This window comes from Microcebus murinus, chromosome 2 (assembly GCF_040939455.1).
Source record: "Microcebus murinus isolate Inina chromosome 2, M.murinus_Inina_mat1.0, whole genome shotgun sequence".
Lineage (NCBI taxonomy): Eukaryota > Metazoa > Chordata > Mammalia > Primates > Cheirogaleidae > Microcebus > Microcebus murinus.
In genome coordinates this window covers 12,994,484-13,015,890 of record NC_134105.1, presented here as the reverse complement: position 1 = coordinate 13,015,890, position 21,407 = coordinate 12,994,484, and the positions used below count along the sequence as shown (strand labels likewise).

Genomic DNA, 21,407 nt, shown 5'->3' with positions numbered 1-21,407 from the left:
TGAGGACCGAAGCAAGATACGGAAGGCTTAGTCTCTCTCATCAGCCCTGTGATGCTGGGGAAGGCTTAGCCTCTCAGGAACTCAATTTCTTTACCCGGAAAATGCATTAAATGCTCCCTAAGGGATGGTGTAGGTTCACGATCCCATGGTGCTGTCAGGTAACTGAGGACACATGAATTGATCTGGCTGTGGAGTGCAATACACATGGCCACAGAGACCCGAGCCTGCTTCAGCACTCCAGCACGTGGACAGCTCCCTGTTCTAATTCTTGCCTTTGATGGCCGGCAGGGTGGGGAGAAGGTACCAGTCAGCCCTGCATAGCAATGTCTAGAGACCTCACACAAGAACCTGGGTCTCATGTATGGCTCCTCCGTCATACCTCAAGACAAAACCCATTGGTAGCAAGCCTGAGAAGATAGCTGGCATCACAGGTCTCACCTAACCCTCCTCTCCTGGCTCAACCTGTTGCCCTGGAAACAAGAGCTTTCTCCAGGAACAAATTAAGGAGAGGGATGAAATTTCAGGTGACAGTGGAGCCCCACTTCTTTCGTGTTCCTTCATCCCTTGTTCTCTTTAAACTGTGGTCTTTCACCCAGTTCAACAAACAGACAGAGGGCTTTTTATGCATCAGGACAGAGCTGGGGCCCACGAGGAAAGGTAGATGAAAAGATTTAGTCCTTTCCCTTAATGAGTTCATAACTCCAGAGGGGGAGACAGACACCTGCACAACTGAAAATTCCAGGAAGCATTGGACAATGCCATAATAGACCCAAATCATCTCGGGGTGGGGCACGGGGTGAGACGATTCTGGATGGGTTGGGGGAGGGTTTTACCTCTCTTTTGTCCATACTCCTGAGCAGCTCTCCCTAGCAGGAAGGCCAAGCTTCCATGCATTCTGAGTGCCTAGCAGGGCTGTGGCCCTCACTTGACCATGAGCTCCTTGAGGTCAGCAACTGTGTTTACATCCCGCTATTCTCCCAGGTGGCCAAACACAGGGCTTTGCACACATTAAGCATTTGAAATAAAGAGGGACTAAGTCTTTTCTACTGGATTCTATACATTTGGTGACAAGGGCCATGTCCAGTGACTCTATAGTGTCAGGTGGTGGAGACAGTCACACACACAAGGGTCTAATCCTTAGACCATACTAGCTGGGTGACCTTGGGGAGGTGACTGAAATGCTCAGGATCAGTTTACCCAACTGGAAAATGGTGACAATAAGACCAACCTCATAGCATTATTGTCTGAGATACCAAGCTGTGCATGAAGTGGCTAAGTGTAGTATCCGACACCTAGTACATCTTCAGCAAATATTAGTTTCCTTCTGTGTATCCCCCTCCACTCACTGCCTAGTCAGGTGTTTTAGCAAGAGCAGACACACAGCAAAAGCTTGTAGACTGTAAAGGACAATTGTGGACGACTTCATCCTTTGCACATGGACGATAGCTCTGCCTCTGTTCACACCACTTCAGGGTTTTATTTGGGGAGTGAATTAAGTTTGGGTTTCTCTGTTTAAACTGATTTTTTAAAAAGTTGTTTCTTGGAACGGAAAGTGCTGCAGAAGCGGGGTTGGGGCGTGCAGCTGATCTACCCTGGAGCCAGGGCCAGGGGAGGGGCCCCCCTGGCAGGTACCTTGACACAGTGGATGCTGTTCCCGCTCATGCTGCTGCTCCTGTCAATGAGGAAGATGAACTCTCCCTGGGACTTCCTCAGGTTCGGCTGGACTGACTGGAGGTCAGGGCAGAAGTTGAGCATGATGACGGAGTGGTGGGGAATGTCCTTGTGGAGGCGTTTCCGGATGATTTCTGTCTGGAGGAGAAAGGAAAACTCTCTGACATGGGCAAGCAGGGAGTGCAGAGATACTCCTGGGGACCACGCTGGTCCCCGTCACTTACCACATGTCACCCAGATCCCACTCAGGCTCTGCACAAAAGACCTCTGGGCTGACGCAGCTCCTCTGTTTGCTAGACTTCGACAGGTTGCAACAGTGCAACAGCAACATGGACTTTGTAGGCAGAAAGACCGGGGTTCAAATCCCATCTCTGTCACTGTCCAACTGTGTGATATGGGGCAAGTCCCCCCATCTGGGTCTCTTTCGTCATTTGTAAAATGGGGCAAATAACGTTCACTTCCCAGGGTGGTGGAGAGGTGACCTGAGCTAGCACATGCCCGGGAGGCTGCTTAGTTGAATAAAGGTCTCCTTTGCTTTTACACTCAGTGTGCAAGCTGCTCTCTGGCTCATCTTGGCTGTGAACTTGGTTTTCCTGGTTTACTGATGAATTCCTACTCATTCTTCAAATTTCGCCTGTTTGGAAAGCCTTCCCTAGTCTTCCAGGTAGACTTAATTACTTATTTTCCTCATCCATAAAATGAGGACAAGAACACAAACCTCACCAGGTTGTCGTATGGATTAAATGCCACATCTGCGTCTGGCAGAGCTTATTTCTAAACAGCGGCCACCATTGCTGCTGTCATCACTTGCCCTGGGTGCCCAGGCACTGCTCATGCTGAACGAAGTTTTTTGCTCAAGTCTCTGCCACCCCCTAGCTTGTGTGCTGCTTGAAGGCAGGTCGTGCCTTAGATGCCTGGTGCATCTCCAGGATTTAACATAGGGCCCTGTCCAGAAACGGAGCGGTGAACACTGAGGGGAGGATGGAGCTTCTGTTTTTATCTTTCTTTGTGGCTTTGTAGTTGGCCCTGAGGCCACATGCTGCTGCAGAACCTTCTTGACTCTTCGCTCACTATGCACAGAATCTCAGTTCCTCCATTCTCGCTCTGCTTTCTCTCCCTCCACCCTGGCTGTCTCTGTCTCTTTATCTGACCGTCTCAGTGTGCACACGTGTCTGTCTGTTTCTCAGTTTCCCTCGATTTGGGGTCCTTCCCCATCTCATAGATGACGCCACCACTCGCCCAGTTGTTCAAACGAAACACCTGGCAGCTGTCCTTGGTTCTCCTCCTTCCCTCGCTCCACACACCTCTGCCTGCAGCAGGGCATTGTCAGTCCCGCTGCTAAAATGCATCTTGGACTCGTCCTCTTCTCTCTGTCCCCACAGCCACCAGCCAAATTCAAGAGGAGATCACCTCCTGCTGGACTCTTGCAATAGCCTCTCACTGGCCTCTTTCTTCCACTTTGATCTCCCCACGGTCCGTTCTGCATAGAGCGGCCGGGGCATCATTCTCATCGGTTCTCTTGCTTAAGCAGTGGCTCGCGCTCACGTGCTACACCTTTGGCCTGACCACTGCCTACCTGTGTGCCACCTGTCCCCCTCATCCCTACCCACTCTGCTCCTTATGGTCCAACCACACCGGCCCTCCTCCTGCTTTCCAAACAGGTCACCATTATTCCGCTTCTCGTTCTTTCTCTCGAGTGGTGCTGTCTCTGCCCACTGCTCTCGTGGGGGCTCTCTGCAGACAAACGTTGGCTAAACTGGCTAAAAGTGCCCAGCCCCTGTCACTCATCATATCCACCCTCTCCAAGCAGACCTGGCTCATTTGTTGTTTTCTTTCTGTCTCCCCATTCTAGAATACAAGCTCTATGAGGACAAGGACTGTTGTCCCCCAGTGCCTAGAACAGAGCCTGACATCGCGTGGGCACTTGGTGTTTGTTAAACGATTAATGAGCAAATGAATCTGTGGGGACTTGCTGTCTGCCATTGACCTGCCTTTGCGTCTTTTGGGCTGTCCCCCACTCTCTGTTTCTGCTGCAGCTCTGCTCTTGTACATGGGGTGCTCCTCTCTGTTATGTCCCCCCTTTGCTAACCGCAGTTCCTGACAGCACGTCCCACCCGCCCATCCTGATTGACGGCTGCACCCAACCCGCCTTCCTCCCTGCCAAGGGACCCTGCCCTCCCTCCGGCCTGGCTCCTTTGATGACAGAGCCCAAGGCAGCAACAGCCACATCTGCCAGCGAGTGGAGCCACCTCCAGGAACCTTATTCTGCCTCTCAGGGGGATGGGGTGGGTGCCCTGGCTCAGAATGCGCTGATGTGTCCTCGAGCTGCCATTATCCAATTACAATAAACTCATCACTTCTTAGCAGCTGCGGGTTGATCGCTGTCATCCCCAGAGCTCATGAGAATGCTGGCTATTTGCATAACCAGCCCAAGGTGGCAAATTAATTCCCATTTGCTTCTGCAGTCCCAGAGCTAATTGATTTAAGGCTTGGCAGGCAGGACAGCCAGCCCCAGGCCTGGAAGGCCCATTGGCCCCCCCTCCTTGCCCACATGCTGCAAGTCTCGGAGCTCGGCGGGACCCCTGGCATTGCCACCCCCCACTTTGAGACCCTGGCTCCAGCTGCTTCTCCCAGCTGACTCATCTGGGTGAGGGGCGGCTCAAGTGATTTCAGTGGTGTCTCTAAACACAGGGAGGCTGTGATGGGCACTGAGCCACTCGCACTCTCCCTTTGCCGTCCCTCCTGCCCCCTCCACGAGTTGCTTCCAGTGGGGTCTCTAACCACGGACACAGAACAGACAGCAAGCTAGCCCCACTTCCCTCTCTGCTTCTCCCCTTGCCATACCCTGGGCCCACTAGGCCAGCAGAGAATGGGGGGGGCGCTGTGAAATCCCGCTTAACTGCCCCCACATGATGTATCTCATTCCTTAGCCTCCTGGTCACCAAATCTAACTCCTGAGATAACAATCTCTCCCTTCCTCCAGCCCCCTGGTTATCATTAAACCTCAGTTTTCTCATCTAAAAAGGGGCCAATTTAAAGAGGTGTGCCGTCACTCTTAAACCCATCTTGGCATTCAGGACTCCTCCAGGAGTGCAGGGCTGTGTGGGGGAAGGAGAGCCCTGGGTTCAGCCTGTGGCTGTCACTCAGCCTCCTGCCATTCCCCACCCCACCCCTGCCAGGGCTTCCTTGTCCTGTAGCTCCGTGGGCTGGGGGAGGGCAGGGGGAAGGGATCTTTCTCAGGGTTTCCCCACTCTGTCCTTGTCTTCATGTCTTAGCAAGCAAGGACTCCCGAGGCAGGAAGAGCAGGCGGCTATTCGGCAGCAGATGGGAGGAGGGAGGACCAGGAGGGAGAGAGGGAGCTGGGAAGGCACCCAGCTGAAGGGTCCTGGGTGCCCCTGGGAGGTGTAGTAACCTGGAGGAGGTCAAGGCCATTGCTCCCACCAGCTGCAAATTTTGCCTGGCTTAAGGCCCCTTGGAGCTGCAAGGAGAAAGTGACCCAGCAGGAGGCGGGAGAAAGAGCCAGGGGGACTGGGCGTCTGGAAGTGCCCTGGGGTGTCCCAGCCCACTGAAGAACACACTTCTTGCCCGGGCTCTGCCGCCACCTTGCTGTGTGACCTTGGGCAGGTGGCCTCCCCGTCACTGGCTCAGTCTCCCACTGGTTCGGTGGAGACCAGGTTTCAGAGCCGCCCCAGCAACCCGCCATCACCTGCCCACCTGAGTCGCCCTCACCTTCCGCTCCGCACTCCTGCCCTTCTTCATCCCTCTAATGAAATCCGTTCTTCCCCTCAGGTGCTGCTCAAACTCTCCCATGGTCATGTCCCCTTTCTCCATCAGGATGTGTGGCATGTGGGGCTCTGCAGAGAAGAGATCGACCCTCAGCACTTGTCTGGGTGAGAGGGGTATGCCAGGGGGCCCTGGTTTGGAGGCAAGATCTTCACAGACGTGGGTCCCCCTCGCCAGGGGAGGGAGGTGGAAGCTTTGGCTGCCTGTAGCAGGATGGGGATTCATGGGTGACTCACTGCCTCTTTCTGGGCCTCAGTTTTACCCATCTGTAAAATGGGAGTAAGACGGGGCTAAATGGCTCTCTGATCTTTTCAGGTCCTAACATTCTGTGAATTCTTGAAGTTACAAAAGAGTTGCCTCCTTGAGGGTACAGAGCTGCCAGGGGCTCGCTGAGCTTAGGGTTTCAAAGATCCTCCGCTTATCTGGCTGGGGGGCAGAGTGCCCCAAAGGATGGAAGAGACCCTGGGCCTCTGGAGCTCAGAGCAAGAGACACTGATTCCACCAGCAAAAGCCAAGTTTCCCGGAAGGTGGGTAGTTGGTCTCCCCTTCCCGACATCCCCTTGCCCTGGCTAGCTGCTGGGTGGGGGTGGGGTGGGACATGTTCTGTTGCCATGGGATCAGCACCTCCTCCCTCCCACGCGCAGCCCAGCGGCCCTCATGGGCGCCGTACCACTGGGGTGGATGAGGATCTCCACGGGCCGGTCGAAGGTGTGCTTGTTGGCCAAGGTGATGATGATGCTCTTGGCGGAGCAGGCAGATGGGGCCGCATCGGCACGGATCTCGTGGGTGGGACTCTCCACACCTGAGTGGCACAGAAAGGCAAGGGGGGGCAGGCTCAGGAGCCCCAGGGGAGAAAGGAGCTCGGTGGGGGACACTGAGACTCACGCTGGAGACCACTGACCTGCCAGTCCTGTTGGAACACCTAACCTGCTATATGACCAGGGAAAGGCCTCCTCAGTTTCCCCATCTGTAAAGTGGGGGCTTAGACGGAAGGTGTCTGATGGTGCCTTCCTGCCCTGACCTCAGGATGCAGTAGGAGTCACAGGAGTTGCCCTCACAGGACACACAAAGCACCCAGCATGTTACCAAGCGGATAGGAAGAGCTTAATGCCATCAGCCGGTGCTTTTCTGGTGTGTGCTCCCCAAATACCTCTCGTGTTGGAACACAAGGTTGCTGGCAAACACAAGGTTTGCCAGCAAGAAACCTCGTCTAGCGTCCTTTTAAAACCTTGAGTGGTTGGGGAGGGAGCTTGGAGCAATGGTTCTCAGCTCTGGGCTCACATTGGAAGCATCTGGGGAGCTTTTAAATGTTTTCATACTCAGGACCCAAACACCCTAACATCTCCTGGGGTTGGGATTTAGGCTGTAGGATGCTCGAAATCTCCCCAGGTGCTTCTGATGTGCAGACAGGGTGAGAACCAGGGACTACCCTTCCCCATGGATGTTTCCCCAGTGTATGGCCTTGAACTCCGTCCCAGGGAGGGGCTCATTTCTGGGCTGCTTGCTGGGGGAGTGGGAAACGGTCTCTGTAAAGCTCTGTGAGCTTCAGTTTGTCTTCCATCTGGGCCAGTCCCCTGCCTCCTCTTCCTCGCCCTTCCTGGCAGTTTTGGCCTGAAACCCTCGCCACCCTGGGGCTTCTTTGGCCCCGGACCTGTCTGGACCGCTCCAACCCACCTGCGAGCAGACATGGCCCCCGGATCTCCAGCTGGAAGTTGAAGTCATACTCCATGGGGTTGGACACGTCGGTGTCCAGGAGGGTGGCCAGGCACACCTTGCTCCAGGAGTCCAGGGCCCGGGTGCCGAAGCAATGCCTGTCTTTGCTGGGAAGGGGCCAGAAAGAGGAGAAGGTGGCAGCAGGCAGAGGCAGGGACCCAGCGCAGGAAGACAAGGAGAGGATGCTGAGTGCCAGGCAGCCCAGCCCGCTGGGGGCCCCAGACCTTCGTTCTCCCACTGAGCCTGGCTTCAAGAGTGCCTGTATTCTGATGTTAGGCACAGCTACCTCCAAGGAGCACCTCTGATGGGCCAGGCACCAGGCACGGTGCTCTAGAACAGCGGTCCCCAACCTTTTGGGCACCAGGACCAGTTTCATGGAAGACGATTTTTCCACCGACCAGGGCTGGGGTGGGGGGCAGGCGTGGGATGGTTTGGGGATGATTCGGGCACATTACGTTTATTACATTTGAAGCTGCTCCCCGGCGCTAGCATCACCGGCCCAGCTCCACGTCAGGCCATCAGGCATTAGGTTCTCATAAGGTGCCACAACCTATGTCCCTCGCATGCAAAGTTTATGGTAGGGTTTGTGCTCCTTTGAGAATCTACTGCCGCCGCTGATTGGACAGGAGGCGGCTCTAAGGCGGAGATGGGAGCGAGGGGGAGCGGCTGTACATACAGATGAAGCTTCGCGTGCTGGGCGGCTGCTCACCTCCTGCTGCGAGGCCCAGTCCTAACAGGCCACCGACTTGGTCCTGGTCTGCGGCCGGGGGTTGGGGACCGCAGCTCTAGAGCTTTCGCTCACATTGTTCTCATCACAACTCCAGGAGGAAGGCATCAGGGCCTTCATTTTCCACATGGGGAAACCGAGGCTCAGTGAGGCGAAGTGACCCGCCCAAGTGCCCCCAATCAGGGATCGGTGGAGCTGGCATCCTGGCCCAGGTCCCTGCGGCTCCATGGGGAGACAGTTTGCACCATGTCACACCCCTTCTTGAGTCCCTGCTCTGTCTCTGTGAGCTGCAAGCCCTGGGACAAGTCATTTCTCCTCTAAGTGTCAGTCTTCTCATCTATTAAATGGGGACAGCACTTACACAGTTGCCTCAAGGACTCCATGAGCGACTGCTTAGCAAACTGTCTGTCACCTGCCGAATGCTTATGTTTCCGGGCCCTCTTTCTTTGTGACTGTCCACTCCATACCCTAATCCTGCTCCTTCCTCCCACCCCATAGGCACTCTCTAAGCTCTGTCCAGGTAGCTGCAACCCAAAGTGCTACCAACTTGGTGTCACTTGTGGGCAGCCGTTACACTGTACTTATTTGTTCTGGCCTCCACCTCCCCGTCCCCACAAATGATGCCACCATGAATATCCGTGTCTATGTCCCCTTTGGACTTGAGAAAGAATTTCGCTGGGATCCCTGGGTCAAGGGACACAGCAAGGATCACTAGATTGCTTTCCAGGGTGGCTGTCCTGCTTCCCACGGCCACCAGCCTCGGACAAGTGCTCGCATCGCTCCATGTCCTCGCTAACACTTGGTATCGTCTGCTTTTCTTGTTTTTTGTTTGCATCACTCTGTCTGAGCAAATTTGAGGTTCACAGGGATTTGATGCAGGCTTTTCCCAAGAGTGTCACTATTAACTCTGCCTGCCAGAAGGGCAGAGTTAGCTCATCAGGACCTGTCAGAAACATCAGGGCCTCCCGAGCCTCTTATTCCCGGATCCACTGAGGTCCTGAATGTCCCAGCTAGGACCTGCCGCTCAGATGCACAAGGCTCAGAGCCAATAGCAATGCTTATAAAAATAGCAATGCTTATAAAGACAATGTGCAGGCAGGCGGTCCCTGGTTCCCATGTGCTGCCAGCTTCTCAGTTGTGCCAGGTGTCCTCCTCCTGACCTTTAAGACCCTACACGATCTGACTCCTCACTACCTTTCTGACTTCTCTCCTTTCTTCCCTCATGTTGCTATGGCCGTAGTAACCTTTGTGCTGCTGCCTCAGGGCCTTTGCACTTGCCACTCTCTCCTCCCGAAATAGTCTCCTTCCAGCATTTTTTCCATGGCTTGCTCCCTTCATCCAGGTCAGGCCACAGATGTTGCCGAATCCTTGCCCATTCTAGCTAAGGTAGCCCTCCTCCCACCTGTCCTCCTCCTACCTGTCCTCCTCCCACCTGTCCTCCTCTGTTCCCCTCTGTCCCCTATATGGCACTTATTTTCATTGACAATGATCTCAGTTGTAGGTGACGAGGCTGTGACCCTCCTCCTTTTCCCTCCGATGCCACTGGGTAGTACAGAGAAACTGTCCTGGTGCTGGGGCTGTCATAGTCCCCTCCCTGCCCTGCTGAAAACCCTTCTAAGGGCTCCTTGTTGCTTTTGGGAGAAATTCAAAGGCATTGTCGGGGCCACAGGGTGTCCCGTGCCTCTGTGGCCTCATCGCATACCACCTGTGCCGCAGCTTCTCTCTGGGGCCCTGTGCTTGCTACCCCAGGGCCTTTGCCCCTGCTGGTCTCACCTACGGGAATGCTCCTCTCTGAGCCTACATCCTCCTCATTGTTTCAGCCCTCCGCAGAAACATCACTTCCCTGAGAAGCCTGGCCTGGCCCCCCAGGTTGGGTCCCTCTTTTATACTCTTAGCCCAACAAACTTCTCCTTCATTGCACTTTCGCCATAATTAATTATGCATTCCAGTACATAAACAATTAGTCACACATTAGCTGTGTTATTAGTTGGATAACGATCTCTTCTGCCAAGTTCCAAAAGGACAGGGACCATGTTGGTTTCGTCCTTTCTCTGTCCCTAACACCCAGGCCAGTGTCCAGCACATAGTAGGTGCTCAGAAAATACCTCTCGAGTGAATTAAAAAAATAAACCCTGGAGATTCTGACCCCAGGATGTCCAGATTTCATAACTCTGGCCAGTACCGACACGGGGGCATTTTCAGGGAGATTCTTACGTCCTCTACAAGTGAGCGAGCGAGGAACGCAGAGGAGCGTTTCTACTCCCTGTCACCCCCACCCCGCACCCTGCTGACTCCGCCCGATCCACTCTCTGCTGCCCACCCGAGACTCTGACCCGGGTCCGGGCGGGGCCTCCTTACCCCTGGGCCTGTTGGTTAGAGGAGCCAGAGCTCTTGGTGCAGAACTGGGGTACAGTCGGGGCACAGACGGCAGGCAGCAGGACCCTCACGGCCCCGCTGGGCAGCGTGGGGAGCTCCGAGGAGGTGCTGATGAAGATGGCGACGTTCTCCATGGGGGCGATGGTGCCCAGGTTGACCACGAACAGGATCCGCTCCAAGTCCTCATCCAAGGCCACCTTTCCCGGTGTGCAGGAATGAGGGGCGATGGAAACCCCCTCTTGCAGAATGTTCCCTAAGTGCCAGGCTGGCGTCAGGGGCTGTGCACATATCATCTGGGACCCCCTCTAAGCTTGCTGCGGGGCAGGTTTGAGCAGCCCCATTTGGCTGATGGGAAAACCAAGGCTCAGCATGGGGTGTGACTTGCCCACGTTACTCAGCAAATAACCAACTTGTTGAATCAGGATCTCAGCCCACGTGGGGCCTGTGTACTTTCCCTGTACCCTGATGGGAGTAGGAGACTCAGACCTACGAAACCCCCAACACAGGGCCACACGTCCATTTCACAAACGCTTCTCCCCAACCCAAGAACAAAGTCAAAGCACCTCACTTCTGGAACCCATGCTTTTGCTTGTAGTCTTTTATGTTATCTGCAGGCCTTTCCCTCCTCCCTACCTAGCTAGTCTTACCCGTCCATCCAACCCTCCGTGAACACCCTGGTTTTCCTCCCAGTCTGGGCTCTGGTTTCCCTCCTCTAACATTGTCATGACCCTTTTTAGGACAGACAGCTGCTTTCGACCTCCCATCACAATTACTCTAAGGCATGGCCTAACTATTCTTCCAGGCCATAAGAAACCACAATATCTTCAGAGCAATTTTACATCTTACACATGGTGAGTGCTCATTGAAAGATTGTTGAACATTTTAACAATTAGGTGTACAAACTTCACCTGGATCATACAGCCAGTGGTAAGAATCTCTTACATTACATGATACATGTCTGGGTTCAAGGCCTGGCTCTGCCACTAACATGCTGTGTGACCTTGAGCCAGTCACTCTCCCCCTCTGAGCCTCAGTTTCCTCAACAGCAGGCATTGGTAGCCGGGCTTTGAGCCCTTACTGTGATGTGAGTGCATACATACATACATCGCCTTGGTCGAGCATTGGGCGAGTGTAGTTATTTATTCCATTTTACAAATGAGGTTAAATTCTTATCTAAGCTGTCACCACTTTGAGCAGCAGGATAGGGAGGCAAACCCTGGCGAGACTCATTCCTCAGCCCCTGAGCTTAAATGACAGGCTATTCTGTTCTCTAGACATATCTCAAAAACCCTTTTGTTGCCTCCCTTCCTTCGATCCTCACCATGCTTTTGAGGTGAGAAGAGGAAAGATCACCTCTATAGACAGAGAAGCCAAGGTTCAGAGAAGTTCATTATTGGCCCAAGGTTGCACAGGATTCTGGCTGGGATTCCTAACTAGTTCGGTGCTCTCTCCACCCCCCATCCCACGGCTGCCTCCCAGTCTACTGCAGCTCCAACCCGCGCAGCCTCTGGCCAGGCCCAGGCCCCACTGTGGCCCTTCTGGTCTCCTTACCTTTGACAGTTGGCGATCGGACTTGGAAGGCATCGAGGTGGCCATCATCCAGCTTGGCTTTGTCCTTGATCTGCACTGTCACGACACGGTCAGCAATGACGGCCTCAAAGCCGATCACCGTGGTGTACTCATCCAGCGGGTACACGAAGAGGCCTGTAAGAGCAGGGCCCAGCATTGTGGGGTGCCCTGGCACCCCCCGCACGCCCTGCTGCTGGGGAGGAACCCAAGCCTCTGGCCTGCAGGCTGGCTGGTCCTCACCGCCACTTAGCCGGTGCCAGAGGCCTGGGCAGAGGGTGGGACTCGGAGCTCCTGGCTCTGGGGCCCAGCAGGAAGTGCAGCGGCAGGGCCAGCTCTTTGCAGGTACGTGAGCCTGGTGTGGCCAGAACTCCTGATTTTCCAAGAGAGAGTGGGAACCTAGATTTTTATGTGAGTTGTTGTGTAGACCTAACAAAACACACCTGCATGGTGAATTCGGCCTCTGTGGCACCAAGGGCCGGGGCTTTGGAGGAAGAGTAAGGTTCTACTCCAGACCCTGCCGTGTGTCCCAGCCAGGGGACCTTGGATAAGACATTTAGCTTCTCTAAGCCTCGCAGCCCCGTCTGTAAGACGGGGATCATGAAGCCAAACTCACAGGGTCGTTGTGAGGACTGGAAAACAGCCCCCATTTATTAAGCTACGTGCCCCATGCATGTGCCATGCAGTTTTATAGCTCAGTACTGTTCAAATTTAGTATCTTACGAACCATCTGGAGTTTTATTAAAATGCAGATTCAGATTCAGTAGTTGGGGGGGGTGGCCTGAGACCCCGCATTCCTAAGCAGCTTGCGAGTGATGCTGATGGTTTGGGGACCACGCTGGGAGCACCAGGGGCTTGTCTAACCTCCCCTCCGGCACTGGAACAGCACGATGCTGGGCCCGTGGGGAGCCCTCTACGGACCCTGACTTCCTGCCCTCTGAGCCTCAGTTTCTTGATCTATAAAATGGGGGTACCTGCTCTTGCACATGAAGCCCAAGGGCTGATTGAAGTTATTCAGTTATTTAGTCTACAGGAGATGATTTTAAGCCACTCTTCCTAGGTTTCCTTAAACGTAGGAACAAGGCTATTTGCACAGCCCAGGACATTTCTAAGGGCAAGAGCTGCCCTGCAGGTCCCTTTGAGTGGAGTCGCCCCCACGGCAGGTTTCAGAACCTCAGGTGGGGCTGGAGGTCGGTGCCCAAAGACAGGAAGTTTAGTGGCCAGGAGGCCCCGTCACTGCAGATGAGCGGGAAGTCCTGCCCAGCACCCTCCTGGTGAGCCAGCCTGCAGCTCCCGTCCTGGACCGGAAGGAGAGGAGTTTGATTTACAGACAACTGTTGCAGGCAAGCGTGCTTCTGTGCCCTGGCCGCCCCATGCTGTGAGTCATGTTTCCAGGTTGTTCTTCAGTCCACAGCGTCCTGCCTCCTGCATTACATCATCTGCTCTGCCCGCACCCCCTGGTGTGCGAGAGCACGGGGGAGCATCCTGATTTGGAGGGGGACAGTGGGTCCCCAAGGTCACAGGAGCCAGAGCCATGCCTGGGCCTGGGAGCTGCTGGCTTCAACTAAGTCTGATGTCTCTCCTACCGTGGGGCTCCCTGGAGAAGGCGTGGACTGGGCAGTGTGCCTCTTACTACGGAAAAATCGTGGGGACAGCTGGTGGGCGTTGAGCCCAGACCTCCTTCACTTGGATCCTAACGTTCCTTGCTATTAGCTTTGAGGCCTGCAGGGCAGAAACGGTATTCCTATTTTACAGATGGGGAAACTGAGGCTCAGAGAGGTCGCTTGACTTCCCCAACGTCAATCAGCTAGTAAATGTTAGGACGGGGATTCAGCGTGGAGGAGGAGGTGGCCTGGGGGTACCCCCAACAGAGGTCCTTACCCTGGAAGGGCTGGGCTTCCAGGTTGCCATAGGTGAGGGAGGCAGTCAGGCCCAGGGCGTAACCACTGACGAAGGAGGTGACGTCGGACGTGGTGAGGGGCAGAGCTGCCCCCGTGATCTGATTCAGCAGGCCGGGCATCCTGCTGGCTACTCAGCCTTCAGGGCCTGCAAGAGACAGGAAGCGCAGGAGGTGGGGAGAAGCCACCCGCACCCCTCAACCCAGTTTCTCATTTAGGATGCTCCAAGGCCATCAGAGTGCCATTCTCTTCATTTTCCCCAAGGACGTCCACGTTCGTGACCCCACGATAAGTACCAGTCATCCCTGAGAAGGGGAGAAGTGGTCATTCTCTTTCTTTCCATTTCACAGGTCGAGAAACTGAGGCCGGAAGACATGTAGCCTACTGGGATTCACCCAGTGAGTGGAGCAGTCTGGGTTCGAGCCCAAGTCCCTCATGCTTAGCCTGCGGTTCTCCCCAGCAGACAGCTGGGACAGGAGTTGGGGACACTCAGGCTCTGACCACATCCCTCTGTGTGCCCCACGACCCTGGAGCTGCAGATGTTTCCTCTGCACAGTGAGGGCACAGGGACAGATCTCCACGTCCCACCTGGTCTGACGTCAGAGAGTCTACCGCTACAGTCGGCACCTGGTTGTGAGGGGAGCGAGGGACACCCCCGAGAGACACCAAAGTGAGGGGCCACCGTCCCCCTGGGTAGAGAGGCCCAAACCTGGGAGTCGTTCCTGCACCTTCTTCTCGACACCCCCCACATCGCCAAGCTCGTGCTTTATCTCCGGGAAAACCTTGCATCCACCCAGGCCTTCCTTCTCGGCCACCAGCACCCTGACCCAAGCCACCACTGTCTCTACCTGGACCGCAGCTCCTAACCGGCCTCTTGAGTCCATCTTCCCCCCGGAACCCACTCTCTACCCCGTGGCCGGGACGAATGCACCTCCACACACAAGCGGGCGGGCCTCCGCCGCCCTGCCAGCCTCTCCCCCCGCCAGTGGCTTCCACGCGCCTGGCGGCGGTCTCAGCAGCCTGCACTCCTCACGTGCGCGACGCTCTTGCCCCCACGGCGCTCCCGGTTGTCTCTGCTCCACACCTGCTTCTTGGCTCCTCTCCTCCTCTCGTTCTCCGGTGCCAACTGCGGTCCCCTCCGTGGGGAGGCCAGACCACCTGCCCAGCCCCTGTCACCTCTCACAGAGCCAGCGTCTCTCCCGCAGAGTGGTTCTACCGTTTGCTGTGCGGGTTTCGTGCGTGAGATGCTTCGCTACCGCCTGTCACCGCGGTAGGGTGTACGCGCCAGGTAAGTGGGCACGGCCTGATTGCGTGAATGAGGAGACACGCGGCTTCCCCGTGCTTCTCGGGACCGCAGCAGCTTGGGGGTCCAGCAGCCTCCCGAGACCCTCCCAGTGCTCCCGGGCCTTTGCGGGGCGGGGTGGGGATGGGAAGCGAAGTCACACAAAGGGTGTGGGGTACAAGCTTCTGGTCAGATTCTCTCTGAGGGTTCCTCTCTGCAGCTCCCTGCGCTGGCAGCCTGCGGCCAAGCCAGTTATTCTCGAGGCTGTTCAGTGAGTGCTGATGTCTCTGCCCTTTCTCAAAAAAGGGACACCTCCCCTCTAGGTCCTATCCCTGTCCCCAGCTAAGATCCTCAGGTGCCAGCAGTGGCTTTTTAATTATGTTCTCCCTCCCAGCACGGCCCTGGCAGCTCTGGCCTGGCTTATCTCCTGTCAGGCTGACAGCCGGAGGGGCAGATAGAGCCGGAGGGAGCTGCCCTGTCCCCAGCGGCTTCTCTCAGGAGTCCTCTGTCCTGGTGGCCAGAGCAAGCCTGGGAGGAGCAAGCTCATGTCCCAACAGAGCCACATGTCCCACTCCGTGCCCTCCTCCTGTCCAGAACGCCACTGGGGAATGAGCTTCATGAACTTGGACTTGGAGCAGCGAACTTGGACTTAGGCTTCAGCCCTTCCTGCCTCCTGCCAAGAGCGTCCTACCCCATCCAGGCTCCCCACACTGCCCCTCGCCCGGGAGGGCAGACTCCCTCCCGCTGGCCCTTTAAGAATGCCAGAACCCCTTGGAAAGAGTAAACTTTAAATCCTGGGGGCCTAGTTAATGCATATTTTTCATCAATTCACCCAGAGTTGATAAGCGCCTACTGTATTCCAGGCCCTGAACTAGCCGCTGGGGATACCAAGATAAGACACAGCCCTAATGGCACGGAGTTTGTAGCCTGGCAGCACAGGAAATTTGGAGTGGGGAAGATGATAGTAACAGCAGCTGGGATTTATTAAACAGGACCATGTGCTGGGCATGTAGATTATCTCATTCCATCCTCACGAAACCTTCTAGGGCAAGCATTGTCCTTCTGTAGATGAGGACAAGATGTGCTTGGTTTGGGATGTGAGTCTGGGGCTTTGGAGTGGGTGGAGCTGACCGAGAGTGTCAGGGCCAACGTCCACTATGTTTGTCTTCCCTGACATGCGCCACAGCCTGTCTTTGCCCAGGTCCTTGCTTTTGGGGATGTGGGATGTGGAAAAGAGCTGGCAGGTGAGAGAAAACAGAAAGGGATTGGGTGGGGGCTTAAAGAGCCAGGGTCTTAGGACAGCCGGAGGGTCAGGGAGGCCGGGAAGGGGAGCTCTCGGCAGGGGTGCCTGAGTTATTATATAAATGGGTCCTTTTCCTGTTCTCTAAGAGGCGTGCAGAAAGGTTGAGATGATTTGGGGCTCTGGGCTGTGTTTCTCAGATGAAATGTTGGGCAGAACCCAGACTCCGGGAGTTCTGTACAGTTTAGAGGAGGTGCCTGGTCACAAGAGTGACCATTATATACCAAGACTGTTTCTTGGTGGCCTAGAAATTATAAATCCTCAGTGGTTGCTGTCTTTCCGGCCAAAACATGTATATTTAGGCCTGGCACATAATAGGTGCTCAATAAACATTTCTAAAGTGAAATGAGTGAGTGAGTGTCGGCAGCCTCCCAGGGGTGCAACAGGACACGGGGTGCTGGGAATACGGTGGGGGATGAGCAGGGGGGAGTCCAGACATGGATGCAGGAGACAGCAAGTGAGCAGAGCTGCAAGCCCAGAAGTTGAGCCTGCTTCTTGTCACCTCCCCTGCTGCGACCCCATTGTCCCCCAAGGGTCTATTCCCAGTGGAGCCGCCAAAGGGATCCTTGGAAGACAAGCATCCGGTCATGTGGCTCCATGGCTCAAGTTCCCTGATGGCTCCCATGTGCCGCGAGACCCCACGGACCTGGGCCCCGTTGACTTCCCTTCTGACACCCCCTTGGTGAAGTCCCTCCAGCCACCTCCTGCCTCAGCCCTTGGCACTGGCTGTTCCCACTGCCTGGAATGCTCTTCCTCTAGGCAGCCACACGGTGCTCCTCACCTGCACACCTTTGGGTCTCAGCGAGGCTCACCCTTAAGACCTGCTTAAACCTGCACCCTCCCCCTTCCCTTCCAATGCCTCGCCCTGCTCTGCTGTGGCTTTCCCCTCCTGTGTCTCCCCAGCACATTGTATATGAAATATCCACCCTGTGTGATGTTATGCGCCTCCCTCCGCGAGGACGGGCACTGGGGCCCGGTTTCTCACTGATCTATCCGAGGTGCCTTGAATCTCGCTTGCCCTAATAGTAGGGGGTGAATGAATATTTGTTGAATGAATGAATACGTAATCCCAGCGCCAAGCTGGCCGTCTCTGGGTTTGGCAGCGGCCCAGCTGAGGGAGAGAAGTCTCTGCCCCTGGCTAGGGGTGGCTCCTCAAAGACCCTGCTGAGTGTAAATCCCTCAGGCCCTTTTCCCGGTTCTGTGTTTATCAGCCATCTCTGGAATCTACCTTCCTCGCAACGGAGCATCAACCTGGAGGGGGCGCTCTGCCACTCTGTGTCCCCGAGCCCACTCCTGGCCATCACCCGCGTCTCCAAACCTCCTGCTGAGCCCTCTGCAACCACCCTCCGCAGCCAGCAAGCCTGAGCCTCTCTGGACATTCTGTGTCCTTGCCTGAGGCCTGCTGTCCCTGCATCCTCTCCAGGGGGGCTTGTCACCCCTCAGAGTCGGGAGGTGGCACGGAAGCCCTCCTTGGTCTCAGTTATTGCTCCAAGACCCCCACTCTCTGTGTCCTCTAAACCCTTCTCCTTGGGGGGCTGGTGCCTTCTGGCTACCTCGCCCTGTATGGCCTGCAACCTCTAAAGTCCCCATCACCCTCCTTTTGGCAAACACTTGGCGCCTGGCTCAGGGTTTCCCCTGGTCCCCATGCCCTGCCATCATCCCGGGTGACTTCAGCATCCGTGGGAACAGAGCACCAGCTCCCCAGGCATTTATCCCTTGATACCTGAGTGTGGCGACCTTGGCTTCCCTCCGTTCCCACTCTCTTGCCTTGAACTTCACGTGCCATCCACGATGGCTCCACCACCAAAACCACTCACTCCTAAAATCCCAGCCTCCCAACACTTCCTAGCTTCCCCTTCTTGCATTTTCCTTAGTGCTTACCACCATAATGTGTCTTTTGCTTATTTATGTTGTTTAATGTGTCTCCTCAACCCTCCAGGTTGAGTGTAATCCCCATGAGGGCAAGGATTTTGTTTTAGTTTCTTTGCTACCATATCTGCTACCCATAGAATAGTGCCAGGGACGTAGTAGATGCTCAATAAATATTTGCTGAATGGACGAAACACCATGCTAAGAGCTTTGCATGCACAGTTTTACAGCATCTCTCAGTGGTAGGTGCTCTTACTATCCCTGTTTTATAAATGAAAATGCCAAGGCTCAGAAAGGTGAGACAACGTGCCCCTGGCCACACAGCAGTGAGATAGGGCTGGGCGGTAACCACGGCAGAGGGACCAGAGGGCCCATGTGCTCCACCATGTGTCTACACTGTCTCCAGCTTCTCCCAAGCCTCGTCACTTCTGCCTGGGTGTTTTCTTGAAATCCTCACCCCCACCCCCATTGTTGCTCCCCTGGACCATCTTGACCACCTCCTAACTGGTCCTTCAACCTCCAGGCTGTTTCCCTTCTGGTCCTCTCTGTCACCACACATATATGTGCATGTACACACACACACACACACACACACACACACACACACAAACACACACACACGCCTCCATTCCCCCTGAGTTTAGTGGCTGCCCAAAGCTTTTGTCCAAAAGGGCAAGTGGCACTCCTAGCCTGCCATTCAAGACTCTCCCCACCGGGTCCCCACCTCTCCCCAGTGCCACCGCCTGCCATGTCCTGCATGTTTCCTTTCTTCCAGAAACACTGACCTCCTCACCATGCTCTGAACGGGCCAGTTCTTTCCCCTCTGCAGCCTTTCCAAGAGATGGTCTTTGCCTCTCTGCTTTTCAAAGTCCGACTCATCATCCAAGGCTCAGTTCCACTGTCACCTCCTCCAGGAAGCCTTCCCTGACACTCCTGTCCAACAGATACTCCCTCCATGGGGCTTCACAACTTTGGGGCCTCTGTGTATCACACCCCAGATTCTGAGGCATCGTAACCACCCACCTGGCATAGCTCGTCTTCCCACGGGGCTGTGGGCTCTGCAAGGGCCGTGGGCGTGCCTCTGCCCCTGCCCGAGCCCCAGCGTCCCGCATGAGAGGACCTCGGCGTGGGGCACCTTCATAGCATGGCCCGTGTGCACGCCTGCCCTCACTCCACAGGCTCAGGGGGGAGCCTGGAGCCCAGTGTCGCACGGCCAGAGCGGCCGAGCTGGGTGGGAGCTGTCACCTCCCCAAAGCCTGCTGTTTCCTGTCCAGCCCATGCTGAGCATGGGAGGGAGGGTGTGCGGGGAAGGAGCGGGGAGAAGGGTCCTAGGTGGCTTCAGCCATCATGATGGGGTGGAGAAGGCAACAAGGCTCCTGGGGTCAAGGGCAGGGTGCTTGTGGCCCCCTTGCCAGGGGATATTTGCTTGTCAGGAAGAGATTGGAAAGGCAGAAACTTGCTTGTTGGGTGGTGGCAGGTCCCAGTCTCTGGAGTACTGCCTGGGGTTGGAGTCCTTGGATAGTCACTTCCAGATGCTGGGCTCTGCCACCTCCATTCTGTGTGGCCTTGAGCACGTCATTTAACCTCCTGTGCCCTGGCGTCCTCCAGGCCTGCCGAGCTGGGAGGGTCCCTCAGGTCTCTGCCCAGGCCCTGTCTCAGCACCAGCCCTCCCCCATCCTGGCCTTATTGCTGAAACGGTCTCTGTCCCCTGCATCCTCGACTCCCTGTTGTCCCAGAGACAACGTGGCAGGTCTGTTCCCTCCCCCTGCAAGGCTGTCTGGAAGCCTCTCACCCTCACCCTGACCCAGTCCCACCCAGATCCCGCCCCACAGAGTGGGGGTCCCTGGCTGAGTGGGCTCGGCCAGGCCTGGGATAGACGCAGACTGTGAGCCCATCGAGCGGCTCTGGGCCTGCCACCTGCCCACTTACCTGGGGCTGGGAGTGTCCTTATCCTTTCCCCCCTCCAGGAAGCCCACGCTCTCATAGCCCCATTAAGAGCCTGGACTCCAAGGACAACCCCACCCACTGGCCGGCACCAGCTCCCACACCAGTGAGGCCCGGGGGTGGGTTCTGTGGATCTGGTCTGATTGTTCTAAGCTTCTAGAATTCTGCGATTCTCACATTCTGGTCTCGTTCCTCTAAACCTCCCCACCTCAGGCCCGTGTTCTGCCAATGTGAGTAACAAATCTATGCTTCTCATACCCGCCCCCACCCCGCACAGCCCACGCTCCAGCCACTCGAGGCCTCGTGCTGTTTCCGAAGACAAGCCCGACTGCTGCTCTCTGCCCTGCTGCTGCTCCATTCTCCGGGAATGCTGCCCCACTCCTCCCTCCCCTAGAGGAAATCTTACCTGTCCTGCAAGGCCAGCTCCAATGCCACCATCCCCGTGAAGCCTTCTCGGGGTCTGCACGGCATAAGACCGTCCCCCCTGCCACTAGCATAGCTGGAACCTGCCGTGTCATTTATTTCATCATCTGTATGTCGTAGGCCCATTTGACAGGTGTATATGGAGGACCTGCTCTGTGCCCATCACCGCGCTAGGCTGGGTTGCTGCAGCGAGCAGGATGGACAAGGCCTGGGCCTTCAGTCCTGTGTCCTGTCCCCACCACCCAGCCAGGAGCAGTTAGCGCCTAGGACTGGCAAGAACTCTGGCTCTCCTCAGCATCTGGCCCATGGTTTGTGCTCAACAACGGATGGATGGTCTATGCTCTGTTGAATGAATGAATGAATCAATGAATGAGGGGGCAGATAAATAGGATGGAATGTGTCAGGGTGGGATAGGCCTTGGCTACAGGTTCATTTAAAGAACCTAATAGTAGGAGTGGGGGGAATCCCTCTATTTCAGCCCAATGCCCAGAAGATTCCATCCCAGTGATAGCTGTGGTCTCCCTTTTTGGGCTGGGGAAAGGGGATGTGGGGGAATAGTCAGTATGGAAAATGCCCAGACCTCTGGGAGCTTAGTGTCCTCACACTGCCCACACTGGGGTCCCGCCAGCACAGATGTCCAGGACAGTCTGCCCTGCAGGAGGCGGGACCCAGCCGCCCACGGTGCTGAGACTTCCAGCTAAGGGGCCGCATCCAGACCCGCTGGAGACTGAGAAATAGACACATGCAACTTTGAAAACTCCAGACAAACGAGGCTTGTCTGTGGGGTTCCTGAAAAGGTTCCTGTTGAATAAGATCAGGAGGAAGCGGCTTAAATACATGCAAATGCTGCTGGCG

At 55.7% G+C, this 21,407-nt stretch overlaps 1 protein-coding gene across 4 annotated transcripts in view; it reads right to left on the bottom strand.

Annotated features, from left to right (window-relative positions):
* Positions 1–20,255, bottom strand: part of VWA5B1 (von Willebrand factor A domain containing 5B1) — a 45,968-nt gene extending 25,713 nt beyond the window's left edge. For all 4 annotated transcript variants that reach the window (XM_020281189.2, XM_075994617.1, XM_075994620.1 and 1 more), the window contains exons 1-8: positions 20,115–20,255; positions 13,718–13,882; positions 11,822–11,974; positions 10,253–10,523; positions 7,129–7,274; positions 6,125–6,256; positions 5,401–5,525; positions 1,633–1,809 (exon numbers count right to left, since the gene is read on the bottom strand). In XM_020281189.2, the coding sequence (XP_020136778.2) occupies positions 1,633–1,809; positions 5,401–5,525; positions 6,125–6,256; positions 7,129–7,274; positions 10,253–10,523; positions 11,822–11,974; positions 13,718–13,856 (1,143 nt within the window). In that variant the 5' untranslated portion in view covers positions 13,857–13,882; positions 20,115–20,255. The remainder of the gene's footprint in view (positions 1–1,632; positions 1,810–5,400; positions 5,526–6,124; positions 6,257–7,128; positions 7,275–10,252; positions 10,524–11,821; positions 11,975–13,717; positions 13,883–20,114) is intronic.
* Between the last annotated feature and the right edge of the window lie 1,152 nt (positions 20,256–21,407).